We start from the raw sequence: 13,345 nt of genomic DNA on the forward strand, positions 1-13,345 counted from the left end.
GTGAGAAGCTCTGGGGCACCCAGCTGTCCTTGGAACAGAGCAGTTTGGGATGCACACGACCGAGCTCCCTCTGAAAAGATGACACAATGCAGATGACTGCAAATAAAAGCTTTACTAGGAGGTGGTTATGACATAAACCCTGCTGGGGGGTAAAGTCCCCTTCTTGGGACAGCTCTCCCACCTTTGGGACTCAGCACATCTACCCTTAGCACCTGGTGCTTTCTGCTGAGGGTTTCATCCTGTCCCATGCAGGCAGGATACTGCTGCCCAGTGCTGGGAGCAGCTAAACATCTGGGCACAGCAAGAGACTGCAAGAAATGCTGCTCCTCCTGACTGGCCAAGGATAATGGGCTCCAAGGACAGGAGGGCATCAACCAGCACACAAGCAAGAGTGGGGGGGAAAACCTTTGCCACCCTGTGACACCATGTCCAGCTGCCATAACGCCCTCATTCCCTGCAGTGGGGACTGGCTGCAGGACCCTGTCCTAAGGGTGCCACTCCTTGCTAGAGGTCTGGGTGTTCTTCCTTGTCATGTTTGGGTGGGGTCTTGCCATCAGAAGTGGGTGCTTGGGGGGGCGGCAGTATTGGCAGAGACTTGGCAGGGGCAAACTGGAACTCCTCTGGCACAGGGGCATCAGGCGTCTCCTTGCGGTAGAAGCCCAACTCCTGCACCAGCTGGTTGATCTCTTCCCGGGTCATGTCGCTCAGGGGAATTCTCTGCACCCAGACAGGGGCTGTAGCCTGGCACCTGTGGGGCACTGAGCACCCCAGGCCCTGTGGCAGCAGGTGCCGCACTGCCCACTCACCTCTAGCTCCTCATACCGGAGGCTGAGGAGCACAAGCTCAGGGTCAGCACCAGGCAGGTGTTTCATCTCCAGGTTATGGCTGGGCAATGTGTCAAGGAATGGGCAGCACTGATCAGGCCCATGCAATCCTTATACCATCCCATCCTTCATCACATCCCCTTCTGTCCTCCATCACATCCCATTCCTGTCTATCCTGTACCATCCTCCATCCCAACCCATCTTCTCTCATATCCTGTGGTTTTCCATCCCATCTGTTTGGTCCATCATCCCATCCTTCACTGCCTACCATCCCATCCTCTTTCCCATGTAATACCATCCTATCCTTTATCACATTCCCCAACTACCCATTCTCCACTCCTCCCCAAACCCTGTCCTTCATTCCTCACAAAACCCCATCCTGTCCCTCAGCCCATCCCCTCCCATACTTCATTCCCTTGCATCCTGTCCCTCACCCATCCCATCCCCCATCCCATCCCATCCCATCCCATCCCATCCGGACCCCAGCGCTGCAGCCGCTGCCGGCAGGTACTAGAACGGGATGTCCTGGGTGACGAACGCCTTCACCTGCGGAGAATGGCCAGTCGGGCCCGGCTCAGCGTAGGGAAGCCCCGACTCCCCGCCACGGCCCGGCCCGACCCCAGTACGTACCTCCCTGAGGCGATTCAGCCGTCACCCACCGCAGGTCTGCGGGAGAGGACACCCTGTCAGGCACCCGGCGGGAAAACGGGTTCGCCCCCGGCGCGTCCCGCGGTCCCCACCCGCGCTTACCTCCACCTTGCCGCGGGCCAGGTCCTGCAGCACGGTCTCGCGGAGCCGGGGGTGCTCCGAGCCGCTGCCCGCCGCCAGCGCCGCCGCCAGCAGCAGCCACAGCCACGGCCCCGGCCCCGGCCCCGGCAGCACCGCCCGCATCGCTCCCGCCGCTGCCACGTCCGGCGCGCCACGGGCACGCGCACGGCGCCGTGCATGCGCGGCGGCTCGCGCGCAAAACACGTGCGCACACGAACGCTAACAGTCTCGCGCGCAGACGCGTGCGCACCCTGTGAATGGCGCGTAAGAGCTGCGAGCGCTCAACGTGCACAGACCGACAGCGACACCAGCGACACACAGCGACACACACAGCAACACACAGACCAACTGTCGCGGTTTTATATTGGAGGCAGTCATGGAAGTGACTTTCTAAAAGAGGCTGCTAGCAGTTTCCCCTGTGTCTGACAAAAAGATCATTCAGTAATTAGTTTTGAAAACTGACAATTTGTTAAACTACTAAGGAAACTGTACACGCCTCTGTGAAGATACCTGTTAAAGACAAAAAAGCCCAGGAGAGTCTTTTTCCCTTCTGGCCTGAGAGCAGGTGAGGAGGCCGGGCTGGGCGGGGCCCGTGTCAGGCAGGCCGAGCCGGGCAGCCCCTGCCGCGGGCCCGAGCCCCTTTCCAGGGCGCCCGCCGGGCCCCATCGCTGCCGGGCAAGGAAAGGGGAGGCCGCGGGGCCGAGGCCGGGCCGCGGCTGCGGCTGCTGACATATTGCTGCTACCGAGCCCTGCCCTGCCACCAGCCCAGGCCGAGCGGGGTCTGCTGGGCCCCAGGAGCAGCCGGGGCTGGGCTGGCTCGGCCAAGATTCTGCTGCCATTGAGGTTCACCTGCACCCAGCGGACAGGGGGAAGAGAAGTCATCAGTCCCCGGTGTGCTGCTGCTGTGTCCTGGCCTGGCTGCCGAGATCCTAACTGCGTTCCCCTCCAGCCCAGCCGCAGCTCCGGCTGCAAGCTACAGAGCCTGGCCAGGGCCATGTAACCGTCTGCAGGCCCCGGGTGAGATATTAACTCTTTCAGTGCTTTAGTCCTCCCTTGAGTGAGAGAAAAGGACAGAGTGCAAACACGTACCAAAATAGCATGAAGTCACTGAGGTCAATGAAGAAGTCAAGTGCCAGAGGGAGGGATAAAGAGATACCTTTAGTTTTAGGTTGAAAATACTCTTATAAAGATATGGAGAAAAATATAATTGATACATCAGGCTCTTTTTCCCTGTAATGCATTGAAAAGTCTGGGGAGATTAATCATTCAAATGGTAGATATCTAGCAAAGGCCTCTGTGCTAAAGTAAGCAGATGTTAAAGTAGCTGTGATCCCATAAGAAGTTTATACAGAGAGAGAGAAAAGAGTGATGAAGACCCTGTGCCCCCAGGGAGAAAAGAAGACCTCTATTCCCAGAAATTATGATTTCAATGATAGATGAAGAGAACCTTTGCTCTTAAGCAGCTCATCTTTAAAACAGTACCCCATAAGTTGACATGGCCCATAAACACAGCTGTGGGAGAACCTGTGAAAAATGGGAAGGACTTCACAATTGCAGATTTTCCTGGTGGCTACTATTAATAGAAATTCAAAGCCAGGAGAGAACTGTTTTCTTATAGAGCAGTCTTCATATATTAACAAGAGACTTCTCTCCCTAAGTAAACTGAAGAAAGACTATTCTAAAAGTAATAAACTGAATTGTTTCTGTACATTGTTAGAGAGAAAGAAAAGGTTATGGGGGAGAAATGTTCTAAGTTTTATTAGAATTTTTATTATTCTTTCTTTTAGTTACTGTTATAAACTTTTCTTTATACCCTTTTCAAGTTTAAGTCTGCTTTGCCTTCCTCCTAATCCTATGTCACAGCAGGAAATGAATAAGGATATTCTAATAAGTGCCCTGGCATTTAGCCAGCCCTGAAACCCACCACACCAACCGTGCACAGATGGGCACCACACAGACCAACAGCATCACACACACAGCAACACACAGCGACCGTGCACAGACCAACACACAGAGACCAACAGCACCACCAAAAGCACCACACACACAGAAGCACCAAGTGTGCACAGATTGACACATGGAGACCAACAACACCAACACACACACAATCTGCACAGACTGGCACCACACAGACCAATGGCACCACACACACAGAGCAACACACACCAGTAGAGCACAGATCAACACACAGAGACCAACAACACCAACACACACAGAGCAATACACACCAACAGCACCAACACACAGAGCAACGCAAACAACTACACATACACACAGAACACACCATTGCACTGACCGACACAGAAACAACACATACCAACACATACATACCAACAGCACACACCAACACACACACACGCACCCCACCCCCACAACCCTGCACACCCTGACCCTCACTGACCATGAGCTCACCATCTCCTCGGGACAAAGCAGGTGAATGACATCCTGAGCTGCATTGGGGGGTGTTGTCAGCAGGCCAAAGGAGGTCACAGAGGCTCCTATGAGGCTACCCCTGGAGTGCTGTGTCCAGTGCAGAGCAGTGACATCGACTCTCCTCAGTCCTTTCCCAGTTGCCACCACTGATCACAAATGATTTGCAAGTGCCCCTTCACGATGGCAGGGACTTCCCACAGTTCCTTTGGCTCCTGACTGAATCCCATGGCAATCCAAGGATCTTATACTCTCTGGCCAGTATCCTCCTCTGCCTCACTCCTTAATTCACCCGGCTCTTTCTCCTCCTCAAGCTCCAGCCTTCCCCAGACACTGTAGCAGGCACAGGATGAGGATAAACCTGTCACCCAGATTCCTGTGTATGTGTGCACCCCAAGTGCAGGTGTTCAGACCTGCCTGTACAAAGTGCTGTACAGGCACTGGAGCACATGGGCACTGCCACACACAGGTACAGCAGCACCTACACACAAAGCCACATACACAGAGCTGCACAGACACACACACATCCCCAGCTACACACACAGCTGCACAGAGCTGCACACACACAGCTGCACACACAGACCAGTACACACACAGAGATGCACATGCAGCACACACAGCCCATCTGTAAATACACACACAGCCAGACACAACAACACACACAAACACACTCACACGCTCACACACAACTGCCCAAGGGTGCGTGTGCTCACCAACAATGCAAACACTCTGCAACAGACCACAGACATATCTGGCACAAGCTGACACAACAGCTTCAGTGGTGAATAGTCATATACACAGTAATGCACCAGGGCAGGCATTCATTTGCAGGGGCAGATGTGCATGAGCAAGGACAGATGTGCACTTGCAAGGACAGGTGTGCAAGGACAGGTGTTCATGCACAAGAACATGCATGAACATGTGTACACGCAAGGACAGGTGTGAAGGGGCAGGCACACGCCAGGAAAGGCTTTCGAGCGGCGTACGGGGCGAGGCACGGGCCGTCACGTGAGCAGGGCGGAGCAGCAGGTGCGCGAGGGGCAGGGCCGCTCCTGCGCCTTTGAGGCGCCGCGCAGGTGGCGGGCGTTGACGTCACTGTGTGGATACGTCACGGGGCGGGGCCGCAAGGTGCGCGGGGCCGGGTCGAGGCCGGGGCCGGGGTCGCTCCGGTCTTCTCCTGCCGATGGACCCGGCCCGGCGCGGCAGCGCCGACCGGGGCTCGGCCTCCGGCGCGGGGTCTCGACCCGGCCCCCCGCGCGGCCCCGGGAGCGCGGCTCGGCTCCCGCCCGACGCTGGGGTTTCGGCGGTGCCTTTCCTCGGCGGCGGCGTCCCGGGCGGCCGTAGGAGCTCCCGACCGGACGGGCACGGCTTCGGGCACGGCTGCCCGCGGCTTGCAGGAACCGAGGAGCGGCCCCAGGCCCATACCCCGCCCGAGGGTCTCCCGCTGCCGGCCTTGCTGTCCCCCGGCCCGGGCGGTCCCCCGTCCCCGGCAGCGCCCGGCCGGGTCACCTTCCCCGCGCCGGCCCCGCCGGAGCGGCGGGAGATGCTGCCCAAAGCGGAGTCCAGCGACCACATCGCGGCCTGGGCGGGCCCCGCCGTGCCCCGCGCCCCCACGCTGCCCAAGGCCGTCTCCAGCGAGTTCCTTGCCGGCGGGTGGGCGGGCCTGAGCCCCCGAGCGGAGCCGGGAGAGCTGCCCGTCCTCGCCCGGCCCTTCGGTCGTCTCGGCCCCAGCGCCGTCTGCGATCTGCTACCAGACTGCCCGGGACGAGCCCCGGAGGACGGCGCGTTCCGGTGAGTGGGGCCGCGGGGCGCTCGCGAGGACGGGGCTCGCAGTGCCGTGGGAGCAGCACCCGCTGTGCCCCTTCTTCCCGCTGTGGCGGATTCAGCAGGATTGGGGTGCGGGGCTGCAGGCAAGATCCCGGCGGGTAGGATGTGTGGCGCGCACTGTTCGTGCGGGATGTCATGGTAGAGACACCGACTGTGGAGTGAGTGCTACCTGCCCCCACTGTCCCCGAGCACCGGGGCTAGCGTGGCGCAGCTCTCCTTCCCTATTGAATCGTCTCCCCCGTGACTGAGGCTCCTGTCACTACCAAAAGAGCCTGCGGGCCCTTTGCTGGTGCTCGTTGCGCAAGGGCATTAATGTGTTGTGACGGATGTTGCTTTGCGTTGGTGAAGGACACCGCTGCGGGGTTGCAGCACTGCTGTCACATGCGCTGCCCTGGCCTTTGTGGCTGGCAGGGGCTGGGAACTGAGATCCGGGTCCTTTTCCCCAGGAGCCTGAGCCTTCCTCGGGAAGGGAGGGGGTTTCCAGAGACACCCTGTCTCGCAGCCTGTCTGTGTCAGCTAGTGGTGATGAAGACGAGGGCTCTTAGTGTTGGTTTCTAGAATTTCAGGTGCAGATCTTGGAGGCAAGGATCTGTCTCTCTCATACAGGAGTTAAGGACCTTGTATATATGCCATGACTAAGCTTCAGCCCTGGCTACTTCTGTTGCCAGCAAAAGGCTTCTTTGGTGGATCTGGGGGCTGAACAGGGTTACAAGGAACCCGTCTGAGCCTTCATGTTAGCCTGTTCTTCCTTTGTCCTCCCAAGCATCACAGTGGTCACCTGGAACGTAGGTACAGCCATGCCCCCAAATGATGTGACATCCCTGCTGCACCTCAACACGGGCGAGACAAACGATGTGGACATGATCGCCATTGGGTAAGAAGATGAGGTGCAGCTCCTCCTTTTCCTTCCCCTCCCCCCCTCTGGTGAATTCCCTTTTCAGGGAATCCCCAAAGCCCTGGGGGACAAGGAATGGAAGAGCTGCAGCCCCAGCCTCCCTTGGGGCATGGGGAGCAGGGAGGGGTGTGCATCACAAATGATAGCATGTCAGAAAAGGTGATGGAGATTCAGCTCCTGGTAAAAATGGGAGTGCTGAGAGGAACTGAAACCTTTGAGTACTGATTAGACTTCAATACTCATCGAGCCTGAGGTTGGCTATGCTGGACCAAGTTAGCCCTGCTCTTGCTGTGAGCTGTGGCAGTCCTTGGGTCAGGTCTGTCAAGACATTTGACTCACCTTGCCAAGTCCTCTGAGAGCATTCTCCTCCTCTGTGCTTTTGCATGTGGTATGCAGGCATCAAGGGCATAGATCTGTTCTCCCGAGGCTGGATTGGCTCCATGGCCCTGGTACACAGATGTGCTGAGAGGGCGGTACCACAGCACTGTGCTGAGGCTGGTGAGGTGAGGGTGGCTGTCCCTGGAGGACTGCAGTAGTGTATGAATTCCTGCTAAGGCCAGGGATGTGCTGTCTTTGCACAGGGAGCAGGAAGCAGCCTCTGCCTATAGGTATGAGGTGGAAAAGCTGGATCTGCCTCCAGGACTGCCCCCGAGCTCCCAGCTGCAGGTGCATAGTGGTGTAAAGGCTGACACTGCTGGAGCTATGTTGGAGCCAGCCTCTCAGTCCCCTCAGCCTTACAGGCCAGTGGAGTGGGTCTGTGTGGGTGGCAGAGGTCAACCTGAGCTGGATGGATGGGGTGAGGGATGTAGCTGGTAGTTAGGGACCTGCTGGGACCGTGTTCTGGCCAGGGCAGGGTGTCCTGCTACTGCTCACTTCCTGGCATCTCTGCCTAGCTGTGTCCTTCCTCTGACCTGTGTCTTTGTGCTCTAAGTGCTCGATTTTTTTTTGGCAAGACATTTCCTGATTGTGCTGTTCTCTGTGGACATTTTTCCTTCTCTTCATTAATTGCTCAGCTAGGAGGAGCACTATTAGCTTTCTGGTTGCTGCTGCTCTGAGCTATGCAGCTCAAATACATCTGGACACCTTGTACTGTTGGGACATGACTTCTCTGTAGAGACTGAAAGGCCCCATAAGCCCCTCTTGCACACCGAGATGGGCTTTAGGCTTCTGCTCAACCCTGTGCAGCTTAATTGCTTCTGCTTTAGAAAGGGCCAAAGCCTCCTGGCCAAAGCCTCCTGGAGGCCGCCTCCTGGAGGCCACCTCCTGGAGGTGGCCTCCTGCCACCCCATGGCCCAGAATCAGTGGAGCAAGGACGTGGCTGGTTTGTGCTCCAAAATCAGTGTCTTCCCTTGAACTGCCCTTCCCACCCTGTCCTGCTGCCCAGTATTGTGCTTTGGCACCTCTCCCAAGTTCTCACTAACTGGGACACAGATGGTTTCCTGGTGTGGCTGAAGGACCTGTACATTTCTTCTCAGGCTGCAGGAGGTAAACTCAAAGATAAACAAACGCTTGAAGGATGCCCTCTTCACAGATCAGTGGAGTGAACTCTTCATGGATGTACTAAGCCCCTTCCACTTCATCCTGGTAAGGAGTCCTGAAGGAGTTCGCTGCTGGTGTTCTCTCTGCCTGCCAGGCAGGTGGGACATAGGAATAGAAAGCTGGGAGGGAGGTGCAGTGGGAGAGCTGGCTGGAGGGAGAGCCTGCAGCCATCCAGGCCACAGGGACTGCTGTTGCATCTCACCCAGCAAGTTGTTTGGCTTGTGCCACCCAGCTGCCTTTCTGTGCTTATGCTTCCCCTCTGGTGCTTTGGGGTGGCTTTATGTTGCCCCCTGCATTGAACCAGGGTGAGGAGGTAAATGTGGGAACTGGCTGGTGCTGCTGGCAACAGCCTGCGAGACTCAGGGCAGGCTCAGCTCCCCAAGGCATTTGCCTCAGAGCATATGTAAGCCCAGCATCACTGAGGTTCAGGTTTGGATGTCAGTGCTCAGGAGGGTATGCACAGATCTCTGACCCAAATGTGCTGTTAGTCACCTGTAGGATGGAGGGGCACACAAAGGGTGGAGGTACTGCCTCATGGCCTGGAGTGAGGGGAGTTGTCCCCTTGTCCCCAGGCTCTCTACCATCCTACTCCAGCCCTTGCTCCAATTCCAGGTCAGCACAGTGAGGATGCAAGGTGTGATCCTGCTGGTATTTGCCAAGTACTACCACCTGCCCTTCCTTCAGGACATCCAGACAGACTGCACCAGGACAGGGCTGGGGGGATACTGGGTGAGTGTGGCCCTGGGGGGAGATTGCAAGGGGCTGGCTTCCCAAGGAGTCATGGGATCCTCTTGGTGCAGGGCAACAAGGGTGGGGTGAGTGTTCGTCTCTCCATCTTCGGCCACATGGTCTGCTTCCTGAACTGCCACCTGCCAGCACACCTGGAAAAGGCGGAACAGCGCAAGGAGGACTTTGCCACCATACTGCACATGCAGCAGTTTGAGGGGCCTGTGGCCAACGGCATCCTGGACCATGAGTGCGTACCCCACCACTTTGCTTCCCAGTCTGGGCTCTAGTGCCAGTCCTAGTCCTTGACCACCTCCATGTAGGGTGTGGGGTCTCCCCTGCATCCCAGCACAGTTTGGAGATTTGGTCTTGCCTGCAGAGCTGGCCTAGCATGGACTCAGCATGGTGGGGTAGGTGTTTATAGAGGGATCTTGGTCTCACCACATTCAGGGCTGGTACAATTCCTGCCTTACTAGCACTCTTGGGGTTTGGGACCAGTCAGAGGGCCTAGCTCTGTCCCTGTGTCCTGGCTTTGCGATCTGAATCCAATGGGTGCCTCGTGTGGAAATTCCCACCCTTGGTTTCAGTTTGGGGAAGTCTGGCCCATTTGGCTAATGGTGCTTGGTCCTACCTACAGAATCCTGGCAGCTGGCCAGGCTGCTGGCTGAGCAGTGACTTGTGCCAGCGTTCCCAAGAGCACCTGTGCTGTGGGCTAAGGCTGCCCCCAGGTTGGGGACATCTTTCCCCTGCTGTCCCTTGCTCTGGTAGCCTCAGCCCTTTCAGCCCATTGCCCTTGCTACCATCCACAGCCTCGTGTTCTGGTTTGGGGACCTCAATTTCCGCATTGAGAGCCTGGACATCTGTTTTGTGAAGTATGCCATTGACAGCAATGTCCTGAGCCAGCTCTGGGAGAAGGATCAGGTGAGGGATGGGTGTGCTGCCAGCCTACACTGGAACCCTAGCAGTGATCGACTCTCCCCAAAACTGCCCATGCAGCTGTTGGTCAGGGCACGTCCTCTTGCAACCCATAGGACACAAAGGGCCCTGGCTCTCATGTCTCTGGGGGAGGAAGGGACAGCAGAATCCCAGGTCAGTCTGGATGGAGCTGGGCACACTTCCCTCATGAGTGTGTGAAGGAGAGCTGAGGCATTGAGTCTACAGACTAGCTGCTGGCATAGACAAACCCTGAGAGCTGTGGGAGCTGGCAGGAATGGGACTGGGATTTCACAGTGTGTGAGGGTGGGGAGATCTGGGCAGGATTTGCGGAGGGGTCTGGCTATGGGGGTTGCTGTGCTCCTTGATGTGCTCTCTTCCCCACAGCTGAACATTGCCAAAAACACGTGGCCTGTTCTCAGAGGCTTCCAGGAGGGACCCCTGAACTTCCCACCTACTTTCAAGTTTGATGTGGGCACCAACAAGTATGACAGCAGGTAGGAGAGCAGAGCTGGGCATGAGGTGGGGCTGAGAGATGCAGGAGCTGTGGGGCTCAGAGCCAGTGTAGGTGCTGGTGTGGATGGGTGGGGAGAGCAGCCGTGCTGGGGTGGGCACAGGCTGGACTGTGATGTGATGGCAGTGCTGCTGCCAGCACAGGTCTGTCCCAGCAGCTGTGCTGAGTGCCAGGATGAGCCACATCCTCTGCCCACATGTGCCGTAGTGCCAGGGGGAGGCAGTTTGGGTCAGAGCCGACTGCCCCTGCCAGGCAAGAGATGCTCTTCTCTGCCCTGCAGTGCCAAGAAACGAAAACCTGCCTGGACTGACCGCATTCTGTGGAAGATAAAACCTCCCAGCAAGGGGTTGGGCACAGGTGGGCACCGGCCCAGCCAGGGTGTGCTGTCAGTGAGCCAACTGTGCTACTGCAGTCACATGGAATACACCGTCAGCGACCACAAGCCAGTAGCTGCCATCTTTGCCGTGCAGGTGAGCACTGTCCAGGGCTGCTGGGAACACAGGCTGGAGCTGCAGGGGTGGAAGGACAGGCCTTTTGTGTGGGGAGCTTACTCCAGTTTGGCGAGCTCAGCTCCCTTACCTCTTACTGGGGGCTGCTGTGGGTATGTGCATGGGGTCCCTGGGTAGCAGAGGCAGCTCTTTGCCATGCTCTTTCTCTGGCAGTTTGCTTCCAAGGTGGACAAGCCCCCGGTTGAGATTTATGTGGCTGATGAGTGGAGCAGGCCTGAGCAAGCAGTTGTCAGGTACAAGATGGCTGTTGGCTTCCACCGGAGCTCCTGGGACTGGATAGGACTCTACCGGGTAGGGGCTTGGGGGCTGCTGGGGCTGGAGGGAGTGGGGAGCACTGCACAGCACTGCGGGGTCCCTTCTGAGCTAACCCCCACCAGTGAACATGGCGAGGGCATGGAGCTGTGCCCTCCCTTCCCCTGGCATCATGATGTGGTCCTGCTTCAGGAGGCTCTGGTCCAGCAGTTCCTCCTTCCCCCTGCTCTGTGGGCCCCACAGCACCCCAGGGCACAGCTGCAGGGGGGTGCAAGGCAGCTTTGGGTCACCCTCTGCAAGCAGAGCCAGCTGAGCAACAGGAGACTGAAGAGTAACTGTGCCGATCGGGGCTCACATTGTCCCACTCACTTGTATTGTCCCACGTATTGTGCACAGGTGGGGTTTCGGCACCCTAAAGACTACGTGTCCTATGTCTGGGCCAGGAGTGATGATGGGGAGCGCTGCCTGGAGAAGCAGCTGTGTGCACAGGTGAGCTGGGGCCAGCCCTGCTGTCTTGCTGGCACTTCTGCCCCACACTAGAGGGACAATCTGTGCCCCTGGATGGGGGAGGCAGGCACCTTGTTACTGCTTTTTGCTGAGTATGGAGCAGGCTCATGGTATTGGCAGCAGAGATTTGTGCTTTTGGCTGGGGTTGGAGGTGGCAGGGGGGGCACCCGTGTGCCAATCCTGGTGCCCATCAGGTCTCTCTGGGCTGCAGGTGATGTTCTCTGAGGAAGCACTGCCCAAGGGGAACGGAGAGTACATCCTTGGATATTACAGCAACACCTCCAGTAGCATTGCTGGTGTGACTGAGCCCTTCCAGGTGAGCACAGCCAAGAGGTGAGGGGGGATGGAGATGGCAGAGGAGGGTGTCGGGGGGGTCTCTGGATGGGGGAGGCCAGCTGGTGTGGTACCCAACAGTCCCCTGTGAGGGTTAGCTAGCAGTGCTGATGCAGGGGTGCAGATTTCCCTACCCAGGTCAGAGGAGGGCAGCAGCTCTACAGACAGCTCAGGCAGCAGCTCAGAAGAGGATGACAGTACACTTGTCCTCCTGGCTCCCAAGTCCCGTAGTCCCAGCCCAGGCAAGATGAAACGTCACCGGAGCCGAAGCCCCAGCCTGGCCAAATTCCAGGGCCTCATCCTGCGGCCATCAAGCCGGGACAGGGGTACAAGCCGCAGTCCCTCACCCCAGAGCCGTTGCAGCCTCCCCAGGAGCATCCCCACCATCCATCTGCCCCATGAGGAGCTGGGGCACCATGAAGTCAAAAGCAAGGAGCTGGGACAGGCAGCTGAGAGCCCAGACAGCAGCTCGTTCTACCAGACTGTGCAGGAGCAAAGTGGCCTCCGGCGTGTCTCTGCTGACAGCTCCCTGACCAGGGCTGACCCCCGGAACCTGGGCCTGCTGCCTGCACTGCGCCTGGAGATGATTAACCAGGCCCTGGGCCGGCGGCAGGAGAGTGCAGACCAGGGCTATTATCCCTGCCGGAGAATGAGCGCCACCAGCCCCCCAGGCTGTGGCACCTCCCCAAAGGAGGGGGACAGCCCCCAGGAACTGGACAGACATAGCTGTGCCATGGGCCGCTGATGCAGTGGCTCCCTTCCTCCTCCCCATAGCGCGCTTGCTGTGTGCTTTCCTCTGCCACTTCCCTGCTGAGACACTCCCTCCCTTATTTATTGCAGTGACTCCTCACCCCTGTTGTGTGCCTGGCAGGTAGAGGCCCCCTCCTTGCTGCCCCGCTGCCCCCACAGCCCAAGCTCCTGCCTGGGCTGTGAGGTGACCACACAGGGGAGGGTGGGCAAAGTTGGTTTAATGCGGTTTGGGGAACCTCTCATGAACTTCCAAGTGCAGGACTCTTGTCCCATGGGAGGAGTGCTGGCCTCACACCTGAGGTGGCACAAAAGGCCAGGGCAGGGCTCTGGCAGGAATGGTGACAGGCACAGAGCAAGGACCACCACAGGGTAGCCTGGAGATCGGAGATCAAGCTTGCTCCTTCCCTGCTCTACTACTGTGCCTCAGCCTGAACATAGTGCAAGTGACAAAATAAATGATCCTGCCCACCCCAGCTGCACTGTGCTCACTGCTGGGGGCAGGATCACCCCTGGGTTGGGGGCCACAGTGTCAAGAGGG

General features: G+C 57.9%; 2 protein-coding genes across 5 annotated transcripts; one reads left to right on the forward strand and one right to left on the reverse strand.

The window, feature by feature from the left end:
• Positions 1-93: 93 nt before the first annotated feature.
• On the reverse strand, positions 94-1,734 carry SELENOM (selenoprotein M). The gene is made up of 5 exons (XM_066562544.1): positions 1,575-1,734; positions 1,455-1,490; positions 1,336-1,370; positions 807-885; positions 94-717 (listed from the first exon to the last, which is right to left on the reverse strand). The coding sequence occupies exons 1-5, from the start codon at positions 1,713-1,715 to the stop codon at positions 505-507; spliced, it is 504 nt and encodes a 167-aa protein (XP_066418641.1). The 5' UTR covers positions 1,716-1,734; the 3' UTR covers positions 94-504.
• A 3,430-nt stretch (positions 1,735-5,164) lies between these two features.
• INPP5J (inositol polyphosphate-5-phosphatase J) lies at positions 5,165-13,280 on the forward strand. 4 transcript variants are annotated; one of them, XM_066561920.1, is made up of 12 exons: positions 5,165-5,813; positions 6,613-6,723; positions 8,220-8,328; positions 8,896-9,012; positions 9,084-9,259; positions 9,819-9,930; positions 10,330-10,439; positions 10,737-10,926; positions 11,119-11,256; positions 11,614-11,706; positions 11,936-12,040; positions 12,281-13,280. In XM_066561920.1, exons 1-12 carry the CDS (start codon positions 5,206-5,208, stop codon positions 12,800-12,802), a joined length of 2,391 nt encoding a protein of 796 aa, XP_066418017.1. In that variant the 5' UTR covers positions 5,165-5,205; the 3' UTR covers positions 12,803-13,280. The 4 variants fall into 4 exon arrangements, with proteins under 4 accessions (XP_066418017.1, XP_066418019.1, XP_066418020.1 ...); XM_066561919.1 differs by having other exon boundaries at positions 5,169-5,813; positions 12,182-13,280; XM_066561922.1 differs by lacking the exon at positions 6,613-6,723 and having other exon boundaries at positions 5,168-5,813; positions 12,182-13,280.
• The last annotated feature ends 65 nt before the right edge of the window (positions 13,281-13,345 follow it).

This window comes from Molothrus aeneus, chromosome 18 (assembly GCF_037042795.1).
Source record: "Molothrus aeneus isolate 106 chromosome 18, BPBGC_Maene_1.0, whole genome shotgun sequence".
Taxonomy (NCBI): domain Eukaryota; kingdom Metazoa; phylum Chordata; class Aves; order Passeriformes; family Icteridae; genus Molothrus; species Molothrus aeneus.

Excerpts from the sequence above, each read along its gene's own strand:
- INPP5J (XM_066561919.1), top strand. The coding sequence starts at position 5,206 with ATGGACCCGGCCCGGCGCGGCAGCGCCGACCGGGGCTCGGCCTCCGGC. Across the intron at positions 10,927-11,118 it reads CTGCCATCTTTGCCGTGCAG|TTTGCTTCCAAGGTGGACAA; the intron begins GTGAGCACTGTC and ends TTTCTCTGGCAG. Across the intron at positions 12,041-12,181 it reads GTGTGACTGAGCCCTTCCAG|ATTTCCCTACCCAGGTCAGA; the intron begins GTGAGCACAGCC and ends GCAGGGGTGCAG.